A 26,143-nucleotide genomic window follows, 5' to 3' on the forward strand; every position below is an offset into this window, starting at 1 on the left:
GGTGACCACAACACCTCTACAATTGCCAGTCCCACCTTATTGGCTGAACCTGGGTACTGATCGAACGATGGGGGCTCCATCGCTCGACCCTAGTACTGGTTCGCTGGTTGGGAAGATAGCCTTTCAATGAGGGTGTGTACATGCGCCGAACAAAGGTTACGTACTCTTCGCACGCCACAGTCTTCATAATAATAATTATAGTAATATACTCATTGCTACCAATATACTCCTGGAATATTTTGATAAATCAGCTGATTGGGGAGGTGCCAGATGAACGATAACATTGTGGCTCAAGTGGTAGCACCATCGACTCATCTGAAGAACCTGGTTCGACCCCGGCAATACGCCTATTGCCTCTGCTTACCTAGCAATCAGTAGGTACCTGGGTGTTAGGCGATCGTTGTGTCTCATCCCAATGGCTATAAGCCAGATATAGCAGTGGCTTTGCTGTAAGACCCTTATAGGTTTAGCGCTTCTTTTTTATTATGATAGTAGTGGATTTACTGGGTTATTCTGGACTGCTAAGCCTCCGGGTTAATCCAAATATAACCTTTATCGTTCACGGGTTGAACAGTTACCAACGTTATCGCAGGGAATCTTACCTGAGCAACTTGTTGATAATGTCAATAATACCCTGTTCTTATTGATAACGTAATTAATACCATGTTTCTTATATTGAGCTGCCGGGACATTTACGTATCGTTGCAGATGGGCGGAAATGCAAATTTCGTGAGTAATTACGTATTTAAGTGAGGATTTTAGGCTTACATTTAGTATTTTACTAAGTCTTTCTCTCTCTTGTTTGTTTCTGCTTACGAAATTAACATCACCTTGCTACATTATACTATGACTTGATGAATCCCTCGAAGTATAATGAAAATACGAGAGATAAGAAGAGAGAGAGCACAAGATCTCACGAGTCTCAAATAATCAGCTATGTGAAGATATGATAAGAACCAGAGAGTAGAAGGGAAGACAAGAGAGGCAGGTTTAGTGATCTTGGTACTCCTGTCCTGCTTTTACAGCTGGTGCTGAGTGCGCGCTTTCTCTGTTAATACTGTTCCTGTTCCTACTTTTATTGCTCCTGCTCCTTGTTTTGCTGCAGCTATCCTTGATCCTGGCCTTGCTCCTGTTCCTTCTCCGTCCGTTTGTTGCCTCTTCCAGCCCACCTGCTGGTCCTGTTCCTCTTATTGTAACTGTTGACTTTGTTTATTAGCTTCTACGACACTACTACTATTGCTGTTATCACTACTATTACTGATTCAATAGTGACTCAGTGAATTTCTCTAAACTGACAATTCACTGGTGTTCCTGTCCACCTCCGCTCCTCTTCAACAAAGAACAGCTGTTACTGTTCTCTGCTGTTCTTTACTGCCGCCTACGGGAGTAACTGGTGGGATTAAAATAACAGGAGCAGCTGTGCTAACACCAACAGCATCAGCAGCAGCACCAATACTAATACCAACAAAAGAACCAGCAGCAGCAGCAGCATAAACAAGAAGACAAACAGTAGCATCAGTAGCATTACCTGTAGCAGCAGCAGCACTATCAGCAGCACCATCAGCAGCAGCACCAACAGCAACATGATGGACACAGCACCCACCACTCTCCCTCGCAACTTCGACCGATACAACGAGGTACGAAGCGAAGTCCATCTCACATCAAAACTTCACATTAGTTGTAGCTCCCTGTGGTTCTCGGGTGCTGTGAGCGAGCGAGAGAGAGAGAGAGAGAGAGAGAGAGAGAGAGAGAGAGAGAGAGAGAGAGAGAGAGAGAGAGAGAGAGAGAGAGAGAGAGAGAGAGAGAGAGAGAGAGAGAGAGAGAGAGACAGAGACAGAGACAGAGAGAGAGAGAGAGAGAGAGAGACATAGACAGAGACAGAGACAGAGAGAGACAGAGAGAGAGAGACAGAGAGACAGACAGACAGAGAGAGAGAGAGAGAGAGAGTATGAAGCACTAAAAACAAAACACCCTGAGCTCTGGCTTCCTCAATTGCTTCTTTTTCCCGATAAGGTTACTATGATAGCTCGAACTAAGTGCGTCAGAGCAGATAATACAGTGTTTCTCCCTTCATGGTAGATGCCTTGATCCTGGTGAGGGGTTTTCGATCGACTGACTTGGAGCTGCCCTCCCTTTTGCATCAATCCTGATTGCCTACCATTTCCCAGAACCTGTTGGATTATTATCAAAACACGAAGAGGTCGAGGCTGCGGGATGATATCAGTGTTGTTTGCGACCTTGACGAATTTTGTTCAATATATCACTGTGCAAATTGATGAATAAGACATATATGCAACACCTGGCTATCTTACTGAGGAAAAACACATGTGCAACATCTGGCTATCTGTAATGATGAATAGGGCACGTTCAACACCTGGCTATAGTTACTGATGAATAAGACATTTAACACCTGACTATTGATAAATAGTGCATATGTGCAACACCTAATTATCTTTAATGATAAATAAGAAACGTATAACAGCTGGCTATCTTTACTGATGAGACGTCCAGTCAAGGAAGGTTCCTTGACGCTGGTGAGGGGCTCTTGATCTAGGGAATTGCATCTGTGCTCCGGTTAGTTGAATTGAGCCGGAATACCTCCCATCCCCCCACATGCGCTGTATAATCCTACGGGTTTAGCTCTCCCCGTGATTATAATTACTGATGAAACGTGTCGACAACCAGTCTTTTTTTCATTCCTCTGCAGAGAATAATTACGGGAGGCGGCAGGTACAGTCATCTCTCACAAACATCACCAGTTGAAGGTAAACAAAAGCAACATAAGAGTATGTTGCCTGAGTGACACTACTAGTAGAATACTTACATATATAGTTGGAACCTAAGATAAGTTGTAATGACTGTCAGTATATCAGCAAAGATGGGAGCGGGACTCGAACCTTGGTCCAGTGTTCCGTACATTCGTTTTTTGTTGATGGTTTGAAGCCAGGTGAAGATGAGACCCCTTCCACAAGATTTTCCTTTCCTTAATTATTATTGCTGCTACGACTTACCATCATCATCGTAATGAATCATCTTCTTCTTCCCCCTCCACCTCCTCCTCTTCTTCTTCCTCTTTTTTTATATCGTCACCGCCTTTTTCTTCTTCACACCACTATTATCTTATTCTTCTTTCCTTCATTATCATAACGATCATCTTATTCACCTACATATTCTTATCGTATATCCAAAAATTGGAATACGGATCATTTATCCAAACAACACACACACACACACACATACACACACACACACACACACACACACACACACACACACACACACACACACACACACACACACACACACACACACACACACACACACACACACACACACACACACACACACATACACACACGCACACACACACACACACACACACACACATACACACACACACACACACACACACACACACACACACACACACACACACACACACACACACACACACACACACACACACACACACACACACACATCTACTAACATGCGTTCATTACACACAAGCAAATACCTTTCCTTCAGGTGTTCGACCACCAGCGAAAGACCTCAATCGAGTGCAAGAACCTGACGAAGAAGGACGCACAGAAGCAGTTGACCTTTGAGCTGCAGAACCTGCTACACACTTGCCCCAGACACCTGAGGGAAGCAGCGGAGAGCGATCTGAACGCCTTCGAAAAGCTCTTCGGGCGTTTCGTAAACGAACCTGGACCCTGCGTGGAGTGGGACAACATTCAGAAACTGGAGGAGGGGACGGTAAGTTGGGGGTGGTTGTGGAGAAAGGAGGTGGAGGGTGGTAGTGTTTTTTTTTTTATCTAGATGGTGAGTGTAGTGGTGGTAGTGATTGTTGCCATCTCACTTTTTCCCGAGCACATTTCTTGGTGATTAGTGTTTATTTCTATGTACGTAATATTAATACTGAAATTCATGGGGAAGTGGAGAAGAATCCTTCCTCTGTAAGTCATGATTGTGGTAAGAGACGACTAAACTTTCCAGCACAAGGGGCTAGTAACCCCTTCTCCCGTATAAATAACTAAATGTAAACAGACGTACTTCTTTTTTTATCGGGGTCACCCTACCTCAGTGGGAGACGGCCAGTATATTAAAAATTAGTAATGAAGTTGCAGATTTATATGTGTATCAAATATAAACACAGTATTATATAAGTTCTTAAAGTTCTCTATATAAAGAACGTAAAATGCCAGTTACAGTACATTTTTAGCGGGAAAAACAAAGATCAACGTGAAGACAGAAAGACATGTTGTAAAACAAGCTTTTATTGAGAACGTTTCTCTCTGAGCAGAACTTTACAATATTTCGCAGAGCGAAATATTGTAAAGTTGGGAATATATTTCGCAGAGCGAAATATTGTCCCAATATATGTTTGTTCTGCGTCAAGTGTCAACGACGTCATCACTACCTCATCCCGTGACCACTTCTGTACAGGTGCCCAAGTACAGTGAACTGCAGGGCCCAGAGGCGAGTACAGTGAAGGCCATGTTGAACAAGCTAGTGGTCGTCAAGCTCAACGGTGGCCTCGGCACCTCCATGGGCTGTCAGGGGCCCAAGTCCATCATCCCAGTGCGCTCCGACCTCACCTTCCTCGACCTGACCGTCCAACAGATCGAGGTGGGTGTGGAGTCAGTTCTTTGGTCTGGATGAGGTAAAATACCTTTGGTCTTGATTCAGTGAGAAACGAACAAGAGAAAACTCAGGGTTGGCTAGGTTACTACATGTTACTACCTGTTAATGCTCTTGCTAAATAATACTAATAACATTAATAGAACAGGATCAGTCTTCTTCTGTCAGGCTAGGACGATATATGAGCTTGATTTCAGACCTTCTCTTTGAAAAGAAATGGAAATTAGAGTAATAATCTTTAAATTTCTTAATCATAAAACCCAAAATCTTGGGCTGGAGCTGTCGCCGGGAAATATCAAAGAATTCCAGTTAAAATGAGAGGAGTGTGAATATGTTATTTACTGTGCCAGTCACACTGTGTTCCACTTCCTCACTGCATCCTTATACAGTATACTATATCCCTCATCATGCATCTCTCATTGTCCCACTTCTCACTTCTTTACTCCTTAACTGCGATGGTCTTCTGCTCGCTGCAGCACCTCAACAAGACTTATGGCTGCCGGGTCCCGCTCGTCCTCATGAACTCCTTCAACACTGACGAAGAGACCAAGAAGGTCATCCGCAAGTACCAGGGATTACAGGTCAGTCCAGGTCCGATGGTGATCCCTAAGTAATAGAGGTCATTAATATTTAAGTATCAGGGATTCCACATCAGTCCAGGTCCGATGGTGATCCCTAAGTAAGTGAGGTCTTTGCTGATAAAGCTCCACGTCAGGAATTCCTGATTCATTCTAATAACAAGAATTTTAAGCAGATAAAGTTGTTGTTTCTTAACAGATATTCCAGATCAGTACCAGTAATTCCTAGTTAAATAGATTCGTTGCTAAAACAGATTCCATACGAGATGGGAATGGTTGTTTCTCGTGAACTAAAGATACGTGACATTATTTTCACAAGGTTCTGGAATTTCATGTCACATGAGGTTACCCTTTTCCAAGTACTACGTATAGTAATACAATCCAGGTCAGGTGTGGGTCATATTTACGAAGTCCTAGGTACAGTGTAGTAGATTATTATTATTATAATCAAAAAGAAGCGCTAAGCCACAAGGACTATACAGCACAGTGTAGTAGAGGTCAGGTGTAGGTCATTATTCCTACAAATAACAGGTGATTTCCTTACACTTATAAGTTAAATAATGTAGAACTTAGCCATACAGATTGCAAAAAGGACTTGTTTTTTTTTTTCACCCACCACCCACCCTACACCACCACCCACATACTGCAAACTTGGTTCGTATAAATATATCTTGCATATTACTGGCACCAGCAAGAGAAAGGTAAAGTGGAAATCAGTTTTCTTCCGTGGCATACAGTGTAGTAGGATACAGACAGGATGTCAGCACAGCATATCTGTGGGACATGTAAAAAAATCCTTGGAAGGAATTCCAGAATCACATGCAACCTATGCTCTTCCAAACACCATATCTCTTGTACTAGACTAAATACAGCCTCAAAACATGACCTCGAACTAGCAAGGTGCTTCTGGTTGTGCAATAAAGATGTAGAACTTTGGGCAGGTATCAGAAAGGTACTTAGGAGAGTAATAAATGATAAAAATAATCAAGAAAACAAGGATGACCTCTTGGATAGTCTACCAAAAATATATAAAACATGGGAGAAAGAGATAGTGAATCAAAAAATGCAGAATGTCCATACCACAACAGATGACTCGAAACTACCTAGTCACCCACATGGTGCTAAGCCAGACCCATCCCCCAGTCATAGCACTAATACCCACAGTGATGGTGCTGGCCCAAGCTCCCCCAGGCATAGCACCAATACCCTCAGTGCTGGTGCTGGCCCAGACCCAGCCCCACCCCCCAGCCCCAGTGCTGACCCAGACCCAGCCCCCAGCCCTACTGCCAGCCCAGACTCTCCTAGGGACACTACCCAAACCACCACAAAAACAGTAAATATACAACCATCATTGCACAAGACCGTGGCCCACAGTACAGATGTTGGAGAGGAGTCTCCTCCTTCCTCTACTGGGGAAAGTAGATGTAATCCAGGACGGGGTGGCCCTGGCTTGGATACTGAGGATTATAGTGCAGTCCCAGAACCTGCAGAAATTGACAACACACCTCCCAACAATTCTCAGCCAAAGGTGAATTTGTGCAAATATTATGCTTGGGGCATCTGTAAGCATGGAATAACAGGGGGAAAAAATGGGACATGCTACTTTGACCATCCCAAAAAATGTAGCGACCTCCTGTCTAAAGGAGTGTGTCGTTCTTCTTCCTGTACTTTCTTTCACCCAAAAATGTGCCACTCCTCGGTCCTCCAGAAGCAGTGTTACAACATCGAATGCCCTGCATACCATCTAAAAGGGACCAGGAGGCACAGACCCCACAAGACAAACAATAGTAGCTACGACAACCCAACTCCAGGTGATTTTTTAGTGGCAGGAAACGAAAAAAGAAAATGGAAGGAAATAACAAAAATAGTCCACCTTGGAGCCTTGTTGGACTGGAGGCGCAGCCAGTGGCCACCCATGGCCCTCCAGAATTATTACAACTACTGATGCCAATAACAAAATCCCCCCAACAAACACAGAATACAACCTCGTTCATATTTGCTAATATACAGGGCCTTAAGCCATCCACCAACAACAAAATACCTTTTATCAGTGGACTTCTAGTGGAGTCTAATGCAATGTTTGCAGCCTTCACAGAGACTCACACAAAAGATCACTTTGACAGTGAAATATGGATAAGTGGTTACAACCTTTTTAGATGCGACAGAAAAAACAGGCAACAAGGGGGGGTTGGCCTGTATGTCAAAGAGTCCCTTATCTGCACGGAGTTGCTGAACACCACAAATGAGGTAGTTGAAGTTCTATCAATAAAGATCGAGAACCAAAACCTAGTCATTGTGGTTGTATACAAGCCACCAGATGCAACCTCCCAACAGTTCAAGGAACAGCTACTGAAAATCGATTACTGTTTGGAAAACCTTCCAGCTCCATCCCCAAACATCTTACTGCTTGGTGATTTCAACCTAAGGCATACAAAATGGAAGAATGTAGCAAATAATGTTATAGCTGAAACAATCCCCGGAGGTAGCGCAGATGAAAGGTCACACACACATGAGCTACTAAGTCTCTGCGAAAAACACACCTTAAGCCAGCAGATAGTGGAGCCAACAAGACTAGAAAACACACTTGACCTTATCTTCACAAATAATGAGGACCTGATAAGAGACATAAGAATATCAAAAACAACTAATTCCGATCACAATCTAATCGAAGTCCAGACGTACATGCATAGGGGTCCTGAACAACAGAATGCATGTACCTGTGAAGGTGTCTTCACAAAATACAATTTCAACAACAAGAACATCAACTGGGACCAGGTAAACCATGTCCTAAACGAAACATGTTGGGAAGATGTCTTAAATGACATGGACCCAAACCAGTGCCTTGAAAGGATCAACTGCCTGGTAGCCGAAGCATGTTCTAGGCATATTCCCCTAAGAAAGAAGAAGAGCAGGAGTAAACTGGAGAGAAAAAGACGCTCCCTCTACAGAAGACGACGAAGAGTCACTGAGCTCCTCAGGAGTGCTAGAATATCTGATACACGAAGGGAGGCGCTGACCAGGGAAGTGGAAACTATCGAACTTAAGCTAAATGACTCTTACAGGAACCAGGAGAGGCAGGAGGAGCTTAAAGCTATTAGTGAAATTGAAAGAAATTCAAAATATTTCTTTTCATATGCCAAAAACAAGGCAAATACCACATCTAGTATCGGGCCCTTACTCAGACAGGATGGGACTTACACAGACGACAACAAGGAAATGAGTGAAATATTGAAATCCCAGTACGACTCTGTGTTTAGTGAACCACTAATCGGTCTGAGGATCGACGACCCAAATGATTTCTTCATGAATGAGCCTCAAAACTCCATAAATGTATGCCAGATTTCCGACATTACCCTAACTCCGATAGATTTCGAAAAAGCCATTGACAACATGCCTATGCACTCAGCCCCGGGCCCAGACTCGTGGAACTCTGTTTTCATTAAGAACTGCAAGAAACCCCTCTCGCGTGCCCTAAGTACACTATGGAGGAGGAGCTTGGACATGGGTGAAATTCCACAGTCACTTAAAACAACGGATATAGCCCCACTCCATAAAGGTGGCAGCAAAGCATTAGCTAAGAACTATAGACCAATAGCTCTGACATCCCACATCATAAAAATCTTTGAAAGAGTGCTAAGAAGCAGGATTGCAAATCACCTGGATTCCCAAAATCTGCACAATCCAGGGCAACATGGGTTCAGGGCAGGTCGCTCCTGCTTCTCACAACTACTGGATCACTATGACATGGCCTTGGATGCACTGGAAGAAAATCAGAATGCAGATGTAATATACACAGACTTTGCAAAAGCATTTGACAAATGCGATCATGGCGTAATAGCCCATAAAATACGTGCTAAAGGAATAACTGGGAAAGTGGGGAGATGGATCTTCAACTTCCTAACAAATCGAACACAAAGAGTAGTGGTCAACAGAGTTAAATCGGAGGCTGCCATAGTGAAGAGCTCTGTTCCACAAGGCACAGTACTCGCCCCCATCTTATTCCTTATCCTCATATCAGACATAAACAGAGATATACACCACAGCACCGTATCATCCTTTGCGGATGATACTAGGATCTGCATGAGGCTGTCATCTGCTGAGGACGCGGTTAACCTCCAAGAAGATATAAACAAAGTTTTCCAGTGGGCAACGGTAAACAATATGATGTTCAATGAGGACAAATTCCAACTACTCCGTTATGGAAAACTGGAGGAGATAATAACTAGAACAGAGTATACTACTGACTCCGGCCATACAATAGAGCGGAAAAATAATGTAAGGGACCTGGGAGTAGTAATGTCTGAGGATCTCACTTTCAAGGATCACAACAGTGCCACGATCGCACGTGCAAAGAAAATGATAGGATGGATAATGAGAACTTTCAAAACGAGAGATGCCAAGCCCATGATGATCCTTTTCAAATCACTTGTTCTCTCTAGGCTGGAATACTGCTGTACATTAACATCTCCATACAAAGCAGGTGAAATCGCAGATCTAGAGAGTGTACAGAGATCCTTTACTGCACGTATAAGTTCTGTCAAGCACCTTAACTACTGGGAACGCTTGGAAGCACTTGACTTGTACTCGTTGGAACGCAGGAGGGAGAGATATATCATAATCTACACTTGGAAAATCTTGGAAGGAATGGTCCCAAATCTGCACACAGAAATCACTCCCTACGAAAGTAAAAGACTGGGCAGGCGATGCAAAATGCCGCCAATAAAAAGTAGGGGCGCCATTGGTACACTAAGAGAAAACACCATAAGTGTCCGGGGCCCAAAACTGTTCAACAGCCTCCCATCAAGCATTAGGGGAATTGCCAATAAACCCCTGGCTGCCTTCAAGAGAGAGCTGGACAGATACCTAAAGTCGGTGCCGGATCAGCCGGGCTGTGGGTCGTACGTCGGACTGCGTGCGGCCAGCAGTAACAGCCTAGTTGATCAGGCCCTGATCCATCGGGAGGCCTGGTCGTGGACCGGGCCGCGGGGGCGTTGATCCCCGGAATAACCTCCAGGTAACCTCCAGGTAACCCATCAGTAAAATGGGTACGTGGGTGTTAGTGGACTGGTGTGGATCGCATCCTGGGACAAAACTGACCTAATTTGCCCGAAATGCTCTGCATAATAAGCGTCTTTCTATATTGCAGTATGTCATTGATGTCAGTTATGGTCTGTATACCTTGTACATGTACATGTAGTAAATAAAGATTATTATTATTATTATTATTATTATTATTATTATTATTATTATTATTATTATTATTATTATTATTATTATTATTGTTGTTGTTGTTGTTATTATTATTATTATTTACAAAATTATGAACACTAAACGAGGATCCTGAGGAAAGGAGGGGAAAAAGATACATTATTTACGATGTTAGTAAATGATTATATTACACCGTACTAATAATCTTGGTCCTGTTGTTGGCACTCTGCAGGTGGATATGTATACCTTCAACCAGTCACGGTGCCCGAGGATCAACAAGGAGTCCCTCATGCCCATACCCAGGACCTGCGCTGAGGACGACAACCTTGAAGGGTGTGTTTGATGTGTCTTTTTCTTTTTACACAGGGTTTGACAAGGTTAGGTTTAGGATCCCTAGCTTTATTGACAAGCTATTTTCAAGTTAAGGATTCCTAACTTTATTAACAAGCTCTCTCTCTATCTGTCTCTTGTAGCTATAAAAAATTAATTCTTCTGGATCAGGATTTTTCATGTTACAAGCGATCATTATGATAAAGGTACACCACCACCACCACCAGTAAGTTCATAAATAACACACATGTGCAACCCTTTCATATCTGTAACTCTGAAACGTTTCACCTACGTAGTAGTCTTCGGCTGAGGAGTCCTTTTGCCCAGCTGAAATATTCCGGAAATAAACATACCAAAAGGGTAGCATATGTGCCTGAGTCATCATTTTAAAAAGCGAAACGAGATGCAAGTCAACATTTGATCGACTGCTGATTGCGACAGTTCAATCTATATGGCACTGTGCCAGCAGTATGTCCGTCCCTCTCCCACCGGGGACCACCACACTGTGCACTTTGCACTTTCTGATGCCAGTTTTACATTTTTCCTCCGTGCTTCCCACTCATATATGACCCAGGACTGGACTGTTGAAGATTCCTGTTGAGATTATAAGGATGTACTTGTCCTGTTTCCTGATGAACCTTACGTAACCTAACCTATAAGAGTGTTTATTATTATTATTATTATTATTACTATTATTATTATATATATATATATATATATATATATATATATATATATATATATATATATATATATATATATATATATATATATATATATATATATATATATATATATATATTTATATATACATACATATATATCTTATCTGTTTCCAGGTGGTACCCGCCTGGTCACGGGGACTTCTATCAGTCGTTTTACAACTGTGGTCTGCTGGACTGGTTCATCAGTCAGGTGAGCTAGTTAAGCAGTCAGGTTAAGTAATTAGGCAATACGAGGTTGAAGTCTCGTGCAGAAATGTATCTGCCAACCCCACGAGGAACATTAACCCAGTGACACAGCGGAAGGGCCTAGGATCGATTGCTAAGTGGGGCGAGACGTATAGGCAAGTCCCTCTCTTGTACTTGTTACTCCTCATCGACGTAGCAGTAAACAGGTACTTGTCTGTTAGACAGCTGCAGTGGGTAGCGTCCAGGAAAGGGGGGATGAAAGTATACATGAGAGCAACGCTTTAAAATTTCCACTGTAAAAATGTGTGTGAATAGCCGATACCAGGTGCGATCCCTCTAGAGGTCAGGGAAGGGGCACGTCGCATGATTCTATAAATTTGCAACCATCCAGACGTTCACCATTCTTGTTCACCAACAAAAGCATGCTAACTCATTGCTGTTCACCAACAGAACAATAATCACACTAACTCTCTTCTGTTCACCAACAGGGCAAGGAATACGTCTTCGTGAGCAACATAGACAATCTGGGTGCTACAGTCAACCTCAGCATCCTCAACTTCCTGCTCGGAGGTCAGCGCGCGGGTCAGTGCCACTTCCTGATGGAAGTCACCGACAAGACCAGAGCTGACGTCAAGGTGAGGTCACGCCAGGTCAAGAAGTGACCCCAAGATCGTCAGACCAGTAGATATCAAACTGAACAATACAAAGAACAAGCTTTTAGTTACATTTCGCTCTGTGTAAAGTTTTTATCAAGCCATGACTTGAAAAGGCTCTACACAAAGCGAAGCATTGTCCCAATAAAGTCACGTTGTGACTGAAGCCAGAGACGTCTAGAGATGTACTAGTTCATTAGATGTATTAGGTGCTCTTGTACTCCCGCAGGGAGGAACGCTCATCAAGTACGAAAACAAGCTTAGACTCCTGGAGATAGCACAGGTACCTAAAGATCACATCGATGACTTCAAGTCAGTCAAAACCTTCAAGATCTTCAACACAAACAACTTGTGGATTAAACTGAAGGGTAAGTGCAGAGGCAGGAGAGAAGTTGAGAGACAGGATAGAAGAATATCGCATTTTCCGGCATATAAGGCGCACGATCACAGACATATTTATGATTTCAAGGAATTGTAACGTAATGTTAGTAAACAACTGCTAAAGCGTAGCCCAAGCCCTACCCTTGACACTGACCTTGAGCATATAAGGCACAGGGTGATTTTCCAACTGTGGGAAAAGTGCGCCTTATATGCCGAACAATATGGTATATATAAAATATAAGCTTGAACTATGTCCACAATATGACCCTTGTATATCTTCAATATATATATATATATATATATATATATATATATATATATATATATATATATATATATATATATATATATATATATATATATATATATATATATATATATATATATATATATATATCTTTCTTCTTTCAACACATCGGCCGTATCCCACCGAGGCGGGTTGGCCCAAAAGGAAAAACGAAAATTTCTCCTTTTACATTTAGTAATATGTACAGGAGAAGGGGTTACTAGCCCCTTGCTCCCGGCATTTTAGTCGCCTCTTACAACACGCATGGCTTACGGAGGAAGAATTCTGTTCTACTTCCCCATGGAGATAAGAGGAAATAAACAAGAACACGAACTAGAAAGAAAATAGAAGAAAACTCAAAGGGGTGTGTATATATATGCTTGTACATGTATGTGTAGTGTGACCTAAGTGTAAGTAGAAGTAGCAAGATGTACCTGAAACCTTGCATGTTTATGAGACAGAAAAAAGGACACCAGCAATCCTACCATCATGTAAAACGATTACAGGCTTTCGTTTTACACTCACTTGGCAGGACGATAGTACCTCCCTGGGCGGTTGCTGTCTACCAACCTACTACCTAGAAAAGATATATATATATTTATATATATATATATATATATATATATATATATATATATATATATATATATATATATATATATATATATATATATATATATATTATAAATATATATATAATATATATATATATATATATATATATATATATATATATATATATATATATATATATATATATATATATATATATATATATATATATATATATATATATATATATATATATCCAAAACAACCACTCTGAAAGAATAGAGAAATTCCAAGCGCTTTCGTGACTACTCACATTATCAAGTTCCTTGATAATGTGAGTAGTCACGAAAGCGCTTGGAATTTCTCTATTCTTTCAGAGTGGTTGTTTTGCATATTCTGAAATCACCTGTTTACTGTGATCTTATTGCATATATATATATATATATATATATATATATATATATATATATATATATATATATATATATATATATATATATATATATATATATATATATATATATATATATATATATATATATATATATATATATATGCAATAAGATCACAGTAAGCAGGTGGTTTCAGAATATGCAAAACAACCACTCTGAAAGAATAGAGAAATTCCAAGCGCTTTCGTGACTACTCACATTATCAAGGATAATGTGAGTAGTCACGAAAGCGCTTGGAATTTCTCTATTATTTCAGAGTGGTTGTTTTGCATATATATATATATATATATATATATATATATATATATATATATATATATATATATATATATATATATACATTATATATATATATATATATATATGTGTGTGTGTGTGTGTGTGTGTGTGTGTGTGTGTGTGTGTGTGTGTGTGTATGTGTGTGTGTGTGTGTGTCGTGCCGAATAGGCAGAACTTGCGATCTTGGCTTAAATAGCAACGCTCAACTTGCCATATTGGACAAGTGAAAATTTGTGTATGCAATAATTTCGCCAAAATCATTCTGAACCTAACGAAAAAAATACATTTCACTGTGTTTGTTTAGTATTAAATTATTGTAAACAAATCTAAAATGTATTTATTTGTGTTAGGCTAAAATAAATTGTTCTTGTTATAATAAGGTTAGGCAAGTTTTCTAAGATTCTTTTGGTGCAAAATTATAATTTTTTACATTAACATTAATGAAAAAAATATATCTTTAAACGTATAAGAGAATAAATTGTTTTTGTTAAAAATTAAAAATTTTTACATATTAATGAAAAAAATATATCTTTAAACGTATAAGAGAAAATTTCAGAAAGGACTTAATTTTAAATGAGTTCTTGCTAATTATATTCGGCACGACATATATATATATATATATATATATATATATATATATATATATATATATATATATATATATATATATATATATATATATATATATATATATATATATATATTTTATACGACATATATATATATATATATATATATATATATATATATATATATATATATATATATATATATATATATATATATATATATATATATATATATATATATATATATATATATAGTGCCGAATAGGCAGAACTTGCGATCTTGGCTTAAATAGCAACGCTCATCTTGCCATATAGGACAAGTGAAAATTTGTGTATGCAATAATTTCGCCAAAATCATTCTGAACCTAACGAAAAAAATATATTTGATTGTTTGTTTAGTATTAAATCATTTTAAACGTATTTAAAATATATTTAGTTTGGTTAGGCTAAAATAAATTGCTCTTGTTATAATAAGGTTAGGTAAGTTTTCTAAGATAGTTTTGGTGCAAAATTAAAAGTTTTTACATTATCATTAATGAAAAAAATATATCTTTAAACGTATAAGAGAAAATTTTAGAAAGGAATTAATTTTAAGTGAGTTCTTGCTAATTGACCAGTTTTACATATTCGGCACGACATATATACTCAAGTCCCAATATGACTCAGTTTTTAGCAAGCCGCTAACCAGACTGAGAGTCAAAGATCAAAATGAATTTTTTATGAGAGAGCCACAAAATTTGGTTAACACAAGCCTATCAGATGTTATCCTGACGCCAAATGACTTCGAACAGGCGATAAATGACATGCCCATGCACTCTGCCCCAGGGCCAGACTCATGGAACTCCGTGTTCATCAAGAACTGCAAGAAGCCCCTATCACGAGCCTTTTCCATCCTATGGAGAGGGAGCATGGACACGGGGGTCGTCCCACAGTTACTAAAAACAACAGACATAGCCCCACTCCACAAAGGGGGCAGTAAAGCAACAGCAAAGAACTACAGACCAATAGCACTAATATCCCATATCATAAAAATCTTTGAAAGGGTCCTAAGAAGCAAGATCACCACCCATCTAGAAACCCATCAGTTACACAACCCAGGGCAACATGGGTTTAGAACAGGTCGCTCCTGTCTGTCTCAACTATTGGATCACTACAACAAGGTCTTAAATGCACTAGAAGATAAAAAGAATGCAGATGAAATATTTACAGACTTTGCAAAAGCCTTCGACAAGTGTGACCATGGCGTAATAGCGCACAAAATGCGTGAATAGGAATAACAGGAAAAGTCGGTCGATGGATCTATAATTTCCTCACTAACAGAACACAGAGAGTAGTCGTCAACAGAGTAAAGTCCGAGGCAGCTACGGTGAAAAGCTCTGTTCCACAAGGCACAGTACTCGCTCCCATCTTGTTCCTCATCTTCATATCCGACATAGACAAGGATGTCAGCCACAGCACCGTGTCTTCCTTTGCAGATGACACCCAAATCTGCATGACAGTGTCTTCCATTGCAGACACTGCAAGGCTCCAGGCGGACATCAACCGAATCTTTCAGTGGGCTGCAGAAAACAATATGAAGTTCAACGATGAGAAATTTCAATTACTCAGATATGGTAAACACGAGGAAATTAAATCTTCATCAGAGTACAAAACAAATTCTGACCACAAAATAGAGCGAAACACCAACGTCAAAGACCTGGGAGTGATCATGTCGGAGGATCTCACCTTCAAGGACCATAACATTGTATCAATCGCATCTGCTAGAAAAATGACAGGATGGATAATGAGAACCTTCAAAACTAGGGAGGCCAAGCCCATGATGACACTCTTCAGGTCACTTGTTCTATCTAGGCTGGAATATTGCTGCACACTAACAGCACCTTTCAAGGCAGGTGAAATTGCTGACCTATAAAATGTACAGAAAACCTTCACGGCGCGCATAATGGAGATAAAACACCTCAATTACTGGGAGCGCTTGAGGCTCCTAAAACTGTATTCCCTGGAACGCAGGCGGGAGAGATACATGATTATATACACCTGGAAAATCCTAGAGGGACTAGTACCAAACTTGCACACGAAAATCACTCACTACGAAAGCAAAAGACTTGGCAGACGATGCAACATCCCCCCAATGAAAAGCAGGGGTGTCACTAGCACGTTAAGAGACCATACAATAAGTGTCAGGGGCCCGAGACTGTTCAACTGCCTCCCAGCATACATAAGGGGGATTACCAACAGACCCCTGGCAGTCTTCAAGCTGGCACTGGACAAGCACGTAAAGTCGGTTCCTGATCAGCCGGGCTGTGGCTCGTACGTTGGTTTGCGTGCAGCCAGCAGTAACAGCCTGGTTGATCAGGCTCTGATCCACCAGGAGGCCTGGTCACAGACCGGGCCGCTGGGGCGTTGACCCCCGGAACTCTCTCCAGGTAAACTCCAGGTAATATATATATTATATATATAAAATATATATATATATATTATTTTTTTTTTTTTATTATCACACCGGCCGATTCCCACCAAGGCAGGGTGGCCCGAAAAAGAAAAACTTTCACCATCATTCACTCCATCACTGTCTTGCCAGAAGGGTGCTTTACACTACAGTTTTTAAACTGCAACATTAACACCCCTCCTTCAGAGTGCAGGCACTGTACTTCCCATCTCCAGGACTCAAGTCCGGCCTGCCGGTTTCCCTGAATCCCTTCATAAATGTTACTTTGCTCACACTCCAACAGCACGTCAAGTATTAAAAACCATTTGTCTCCATTCACTCCTATCAAACACGCTCAAGCATGCCTGCTGGAAGTCCAAGCCCCTCGCACACAAAACCTCCTTTACCCCCTCCCTCCAACCCTTCCTAGGCCGACCCCTACCCCGCCTTCCTTCCACTACAGACTGATACACTCTTGAAGTCATTCTGTTTCGCTCCATTCTCTCTACATGTCCGAACCACCTCAACAACCCTTCCTCAGCCCTCTGGACAACAGTTTTGGTAATCCCGCACCTCCTCCTAACTTCCAAACTACGAATTCTCTGCATTATATTCACACCACACATTGCCCTCAGACATGACATCTCCACTGCCTCCAGCCTTCTCCTCGCTGCAACATTCATCACCCACGCTTCACACCCATATAAGAGCGTTGGTAAAACTATACTCTCATACATTCCCCTCTTTGCCTCCAAGGACAAAGTTCTTTGTCTCCACAGACTCCTAAGTGCACCACTCACTCTTTTTCCCTCATCAATTCTATGATTCACCTCATCTTTCATAGACCCATCCGCTGACACGTCCACTCCCAAATATCTGAATACGTTCACCTCCTCCATACTCTCTCCCTCCAATCTGATATTCAATCTTTCATCACCTAATCTTTTTGTTATCCTCATAACCTTACTCTTTCCTGTATTCACCTTTAATTTTCTTCTTTTGCACACCCTACCAAATTCATCCACCAATCTCTGCAACTTCTCTTCAGAATCTCCCAAGAGCACAGTGTCATCAGCAAAGAGCAGCTGTGACAACTCCCACTTTGTGTGTGATTCTTTATCTTTTAACTCCACGCCTCTTGCCAAGACCCTCGCATTTACTTCTCTTACAACCCCATCTATAAATATATTAAACAACCACGGTGACATCACACATCCTTGTCTAAGGCCTACTTTTACTGGGAAAAAATTTCCCTCTTTCCTACATACTCTAACTTGAGCCTCACTATCCTCGTAAAAACTCTTCACTGCTTTCAGTAACCTACCTCCTACACCATACACTTGCAACATCTGCCACATTGCCCCCCTATCCACCCTGTCATACGCCTTTTCCAAATCCATAAATGCCACAAAGACCTCTTTAGCCTTATCTAAATACTGTTCACTTATATGTTTCACTGTAAACACCTGGTCCACACACCCCCTACCTTTCCTAAAGCCTCCTTGTTCATCTGCTATCCTATTCTCCGTCTTACTCTTAATTCTTTCAATTATAACTCTACCATACACTTTACCAGGTACACTCAACAGACTTATCCCCCTATAATTTTTGCACTCTCTTTTATCCCCTTTGCCTTTATACAAAGGAACTATGCATGCTCTCTGCCAATCCCTAGGTACCTTACCCTCTTCCATACATTTATTAAACAATTGCACCAACCACTCCAAAACTATATCCCCACCTGCTTTTAACATTTCTATCTTTATCCCATCAATCCCGGCTGCCTTACCCCCTTTCATTTTACCTACTGCCTCACGAACTTCCCCCACACTCACAACTGGCTCTTCCTCACTCCTACAAGATGTTATTCCTCCTTGCCCTATACACGAAATCACAGCTTCCCTATCTTCATCAACATTTAACAATTCCTCAAAATATTCCTTCCATCTTCCCAATACCTCTAACTCTCCATTTAATAACTCTCCTCTCCTATTTTTAACTGACAAATCCATTTGTTCTCTAGGCTTTCTTAACTTGTTAATCTCACTCCAAAACTTTTTCTTATTTTCAACAAAATTTGTTGATAACATCTCACCCACTCTCTCATTTGCTCTCTTTTTACATTGCTTCACCACTCTCTTAACCTCTCTCTTTTTCTCCATATACTCTTCCCTCCTTGCATCACTTCTACTTTGTAAAAACTTCTCATATGCTAACTTTTTCTCCCTTACTACTCTCTTTACATCATCATTCCACCAATCGCTCCTCTTCCCTCCTGCACCCACTTTCCTGTAACCACAAACTTCTGCTGAACACTCTAACACTACATTTTTAAACCTACCCCATACCTCTTCGACCCCATTGCCTATGCTCTCATTAGCCCATCTATCCTCCAATAGCTGTTTATATCTTACCCTAACTGCCTCCTCTTTTAGTTTATAAACCTTCACCTCTCTCTTCCCTGATGCTTCTATTCTCCTTGTATCCCATCTACCTTTTACTCTCAGTGTAGCTACAACTAGAAAGTGATCTGATATATCTGTGGCCCCTCTATAAACATGTACATCCTGAAGTCTACTCAACAGTCTTTTATCTACCAATACATAATCCAACAAACTACTGTCATTTCGCCCTACATCATATCGTGTATACTTATTTATCCTCTTTTTCTTAAAATATGTATTACCTATAACTAAACCCCTTTCTATACAAAGTTCAATCAAAGGGCTCCCATTATCATTTACACCTGGCACCCCAAACTTACCTACCACACCCTCTCTAAAAGTTTCTCCTACTTTAGCATTCAAGTCCCCTACCACAATTACTCTCTCACTTGGTTCAAAGGCTCCTATACATTCACTTAACATCTCCCAAAATCTCTCTCTCTCCTCTGCATTCCTCTCTTCTCCAGGTGCATACACGCTTATTATGACCCACTTCTCGCATCCAACCTTTACTTTAATCCACATAATTCTTGAATTTACACATTCATATTCTCTTTTCTCCTTCCATAACTGATCATTTAACATTACTGCTACCCCTTCCTTTGCTCTAACTCTCTCAGATACTCCAGATTTAATCCCATTTATTTCCCCCCACTGAAACTCTCCTACCCCCTTCAGCTTTGTTTCGCTTAGGGCCAGGACATCCAACTTCTTTTCATTCATAACATCAGCAATCATCTGTTTCTTGTCATCCGCACTACATCCACGCACATTTAAGCAACCCAGTTTTATATATATATATATATATATATATATAAAATATTCCTATTGGTAAAAAAAAATAGTTTAAAAGATGGGGTGGTAGGGGAAGTGGAATATTCAAATGGCTTCAGGAAGAAATCCAAATATTCTTCCTTGAAGCCTTTTTATCCACTTCTCCGAGGCTATGGGTCCCACAATTTACACCAGAGGTGGACCCCATCTATAATATTAAAAAAATTTATATATATATATATATATATATATATATATATATATATATATATATATATATATATATATATATATATATATATATATATATATATATATATATATATATATATATATGCAAAACAACCACTCTGAAAGAATAGAGAAATTCCAAGCGCTTTATTGCATATATATATATATATATATATATATATATATATATATATATATATATATATATATATATATATATATATATATATATATATATATACATACATATATATATATATATATATATATATATATATATATATATATATATATATATATATATATATAAATTTTTTTAATATAGAGATGGGGTCCACCTCTGGTGTAAATTGTGGGACCCATAGCCTCGGAGAAGTGGATAAAAAGGCTTCAAGGAAGAATATTTGGATTTCTTCCTGAAGCCATTTGAATATTCCACTTCCCCTACCACCCCATCTTTTAAACTATTTTTTTTTACCAATAGGAATATTTTATTACATAATATGGCACAGAAGATTTAAGAGATACATTGTTGATATAAAGGTGGCATATACGGTACATGTTGTTACGTGTGTATCACCGATTATAAGGCGAAAATCTCATCCAGCTCCTCAGAGCTGGGGCGTGTGCCCAAAATGCAGCATGCATTACCCCTTTGAACAGCCGCACTGAGCCGCTGGAACAGAAAACTAGCTGCCCTGGGATCCCTAGTTACCCTGATGAGTCTTTTTCCCAGCTCCTTAAGGAAATTAGATGCACTCTTTCCCCATGAGCCAAGGGTCTCTGAGCCTATGGGAACAAACATATAATGATGGGCAAGTTCTCCATATTTTCTAGACTTTTGGGACTCCCTAAAGCTGGCAGCTGCCCCTCCTTCCTCCCTGGTGTATTGGAGATAGGTATCAGCCAAGGTAGATGCACATGTATAGTCCCACACCACCTGCTTCCCATCTGTCCAGGCTTGAAGGGTGATACCATCTGGACGCTTCTGGCTGCCGTCAGATCTGCATAGTTGGGGTGGCTCCCTTACTGCTGGGCATCCAGCTGTTGTGAGGCTCCTCTTGATAATGTTATTAACCTCCTCATGTCTTGCAGTCTTTCCCTCGGATTTACGGCACACAAGACCATGGTACCCGAATCGGTCTGCTGCTTCACTGCCACAAATACATCTGTGTTCGGCGAGAATAGGGGCGGCAAGTCGAAGGGCAACACCGATGCGGATGGTCTGTGGGTCGAGGCGTGTGCCAAGGCTGGAGTTGGGAACAGCCAACAATATATATATATATATATATATATATATATATATATATATATATATATATATCAACATATATATATATATATATATATATATATAGATATATATATATATATATATATATATATATATATATATATATATATATATATATATAAATTAACAACAACCTGCCTGAGGACAATGCAGTGGTAAAATTAGATTTCAAGAATGCGTTCAATCTCCTGAAAAGAGACGTGGTATTAGCAGCAGTACAAGAACATTTCCCTGGTCTCTTCCCTTTTGTTTCAGCTGGGTATAGCAAGGAATCAATGCTTCTCTTTGGAGAGCATGAAATCACATCATCAGAGGGTGTCCAACAAGGAGATCCTCTTGCACCATTTCTCTTCTGTATTGCAGTTAGGGAAATCACAGTCAGACTGACCAGCGAGCTAAACATCTGGTTCCTAGATGATGGCACACTAGCAGGTACAAAGGAGTCCCTCCTACATGACCTTACACAGGTAATGACACGGGGACAGGAAATGGGTCTCATCCTGAATCCATCCAAATGTGAAATCATCTCAGTCAGTCAACAAGTGATAAATGCAGTGAGATCAAAACTACCAGGAGCAGCAGTCATTGCCCCCACAAATAGTGTCTTGCTAGGAGCACCTCTGGGAAGCAATGCCATTGACGCAATTCTCAGGAAGAAATTGGAAGAGTTAAGGAGAATGGAACAACGAATAGGCAATCTGGACACCCACGATGCCTTGTACCTTCTCACAAAGTGCTTGAGTCTGCCCAGGTTGACATATTTCCTAAGATGTGCACCTTCATATGATAACCCTATACTGCACGAATATGACAGTATTCTGAGGCAGATTTTTACGAAAGTACTTAACCTTACTCTAGAAGACGGGCAGTGGAACCAAGCTACACTTCCAGTCAGACTAGGAGGCATTGGTGTCCGCAAGTCATCACAGATTGCGTTACCTGCTTTTCTGTCCTCGTGTATTGCATCCAGAGAGCTTGTAGCAGCGATTCTCCCTGAACATCTTAGGGACAAGATTGGAGCCCAGGACCAAAAATTCATTGACGGAGCAATGATCTGGGATAATCTAACGGGCTCAGAAACCAGACCTGCTCCCCCCAACAACTACAAACAATCGCACTGGGATGGTCCAATAGTGGAAAATATAGCCTCAACGATGCTTCAGAGTGTGTCAGGGAAGGATAGAGCCCGCCTGCTGGCAGTGAGAGCCCCTCATGCTGGGGACTTTCTGTTGGCTGTTCCCAACTCCAGCCTTGGCACACGCCTCGACCCACAGACCATCCGCATCGGTGTTGCCCTTCGACTTGCCGCCCCTATTCTCGCCGAACACAGGTGTATTTGTGGCAGTGAAGCAGCAGACCGATTCGGGTACCATGGTCTTGTGTGCCGTAAATCCGAGGGAAAGATTGCAAGACATGAGGAGGTTAATAACATTATCAAGAGGAGCCTCACAACAGCTGGATGCCCAGCAGTAAGGGAGCCACCCCAACTATGCAGATCTGATGGCAGCCAGAAGCGTCCAGATGGTATCACCCTTCAAGCCTGGACAGATGGGAAGCAGGTGGTGTGGGACTATACATGTGCATCTACCTTGGCTGATACCTATCTCCAATACACCAGGGAGGAAGGAGGGGCAGCTGCCAGCTTTAGGGAGTCCCAAAAGTCTAGAAAATATGGAGAACTTGCCCATCATTATATGTTTGTTCCCATAGGCTCAGAGACCCTTGGCTCATGGGGAAAGAGTGCATCTAATTTCCTTAAGGAGCTGGGAAAAAGACTCATCAGGGTAACTAGGGATCCCAGGGCAGCTAGTTTTCTGTTCCAGCGGCTCAGCGCGGCTGTTCAAAGGGGTAATGCATGCTGCATTTTGGGCACACGCCCCAGCTCTGAGGAGCTGGATGAGATTTTCGCCTTATAATCGGTGATACACACGTAACAACATGTATATATATATATATATATATATATATATATATATATATATATATATATATATATATATATATATATATATATATATATATATATATATATATATATATATATATGCCACCTTTATATCAACAATGTATCTCTTAAATCTTCTGTGCCATATTATGTAATAAAATATTCCTATTGGTAAAAAAAAAATAGTTTAAAAGATGGGGTGGTAGGGGAAGTGGAATATTCAAATGGCTTCAGGAAGAAATCCAAATATTCTTCCTTGAAGCCTTTTTATCCACTTCTCCGAGGCTATGGGTCCCACAATTTACACAAGAGGTGGACACCATCCTATATATATATATATATATATATTTATTTATTTATTTATAAAGAAGTTAGCATGTTCCACCTTGACCATGGCACAAGAATAACGTCTTTACCTCCCACCTAATGTTCAACAGCTCACGGCTATTCAGTCCATCCCTCTTTATATTCTTACGTTTACAGCAGTTGAATTTTAATTTGTATATTTAAATAATGAGGAAATGTAAAGGTTACACTGTGCACATAAAGACCATCTTTTTATTTTTTATATCTGCAGAGAATCTCCTTGAATTACTGGAGACCAAAGTTGATTGCGAACATAGTTTAGTATGAGTCACGAAATCGTAATGACACGATTGCAATCAAATTCAATTCAATTCAAGTTTATTCTCTATAATGGTTACAATGTGGGGTTTACAGGTTTTGGGTATTTTGTGGTTTACATGTTATAAAATACTAATTACAGAAGGGGCCACTAGGACACCTAGCATGGCTAGGCATTTCGAGCAGACTTAGATTAATTCTTAACATTAAATCCTTACAGATTATAGTATTAAGGCTAAGTGACTACATCATAATTTGTGAGTTTAGCAATGTGAATGCTTTTGTTTTGACACAATACAAGGTGTCTATATTTAAGTATCATAGGCAAACTTATGACTAGTTAGGATTTATTATTTTAAGATTAAGATTAGTATTTCTGGGTTTATAGTCAGTGGGTGAGTGAGCGTAATTTTGAACCACCAGGTGGTTATCATGTAGTTAGTTGTCGGGGGGGATCAGGGCGATAAGATGTTTTCTAACTGTAGTTTTGAAAGTGATGAATGTGTCTACAGTTCTAGAGTTTTCAGGTAGGGTGTTCCAGATTTTAGGTCCTTTGAAATACATTGAATTTTTGTAAAGGTTTAGTCGAACACGGGGAATGTCATAGAGATGTTTGTGTCTGGTGTTATGCCTGTGGATCCTGTCACAACTATCAAGAAAGCATTTTAGGGCAAGGTTAATATTGGAATTTAAGGTCCTGTAGATATAGATTGCACAGTAGTAAGTGTGGATGTTCTGAACAGGGAGTAAGTTTAGATCTATGAAGAGTGGGGGGGTGTGTTGCCAGGGATGGGATTTAGTGGTTATTCTTACTGCGGCTTTTTGTTGGGTTATTATTGGCTTTAGGTGTGTTGCTGCAGTTGAACCCCAAGCACAGATAGCATAGGTGAGGTATGGATATATAAGTGAATGGTATAGTATGAGAAGGGCAGTTTGCGGTACGTAGTATCGTATCTTGGAGAGGATCCCCACCGTTTTGGATACTTTTTTTGTTATGTGTTGGATATGGGTGCTGAAATTTAGGTTGTTGTCGAGGTATAGGCCAAGGAATTTGCCCTCATTATGTCTGGCAATTAGAGTGTTGTCGATCTTAATGTTAAGTTGCGCAACACCTGCTCTGCTACCAAACATAATATAGTAGGTTTTGCCAGTGTTAAGTGTAAGTTTATTGGCTGTCATCCAAGTCGATATTTTGAGCAGCTCCTCGTTAACAATGGTGTTGAGGGTGGCAAGATTAGGGTGGGAGATGACGTAAGTCATGTCGTCAGCAAAGAGAATGGGTTTCAGGTGTTGGGATATGTTTGGAAGATTTATTATTATTATTTTATTAACTCACTGGCCGATTCCCACCAAGGCAGGGTGGCCCGAAAAAGAAAAACTTTCACCATCATTCACTCCATCACTGTCTTGCCAGAAGGGTGCTTTACACTACAGTTTTTAAACTGCAACATTAACACCCCTCCTTCAGAGTGCAGGCACTGTACTTACCATCTCCAGGACTCAAGTCCGGCCTGCCGGTTTCCCTGAACCCCTTCATAAATGTTACTTTGCTCACACTCC

At 40.4% G+C, this 26,143-nt stretch overlaps 1 protein-coding gene across 1 annotated transcript in view; it reads left to right on the forward strand.

The window, feature by feature from the left end:
- The first annotated feature begins 977 nt into the window (after positions 1 to 977).
- The window catches only part of LOC128685441 (UTP--glucose-1-phosphate uridylyltransferase-like), a 58,696-nt gene continuing 33,530 nt past the window's right edge, over positions 978 to 26,143 (forward strand). The window contains exons 1-8 of the mRNA XM_070083009.1: positions 978 to 1,637; positions 3,529 to 3,759; positions 4,450 to 4,632; positions 5,121 to 5,225; positions 10,663 to 10,763; positions 11,600 to 11,675; positions 12,160 to 12,306; positions 12,554 to 12,692. Coding sequence (XP_069939110.1) covers positions 1,584 to 1,637; positions 3,529 to 3,759; positions 4,450 to 4,632; positions 5,121 to 5,225; positions 10,663 to 10,763; positions 11,600 to 11,675; positions 12,160 to 12,306; positions 12,554 to 12,692 — 1,036 coding nt within the window. The 5' untranslated portion in view covers positions 978 to 1,583. The remainder of the gene's footprint in view (positions 1,638 to 3,528; positions 3,760 to 4,449; positions 4,633 to 5,120; positions 5,226 to 10,662; positions 10,764 to 11,599; positions 11,676 to 12,159; positions 12,307 to 12,553; positions 12,693 to 26,143) is intronic.

This window comes from Cherax quadricarinatus, chromosome 8 (genome assembly GCF_038502225.1).
Source record: "Cherax quadricarinatus isolate ZL_2023a chromosome 8, ASM3850222v1, whole genome shotgun sequence".
In the NCBI taxonomy this organism is placed as follows: Eukaryota; Metazoa; Arthropoda; class Malacostraca; order Decapoda; family Parastacidae; genus Cherax; species Cherax quadricarinatus.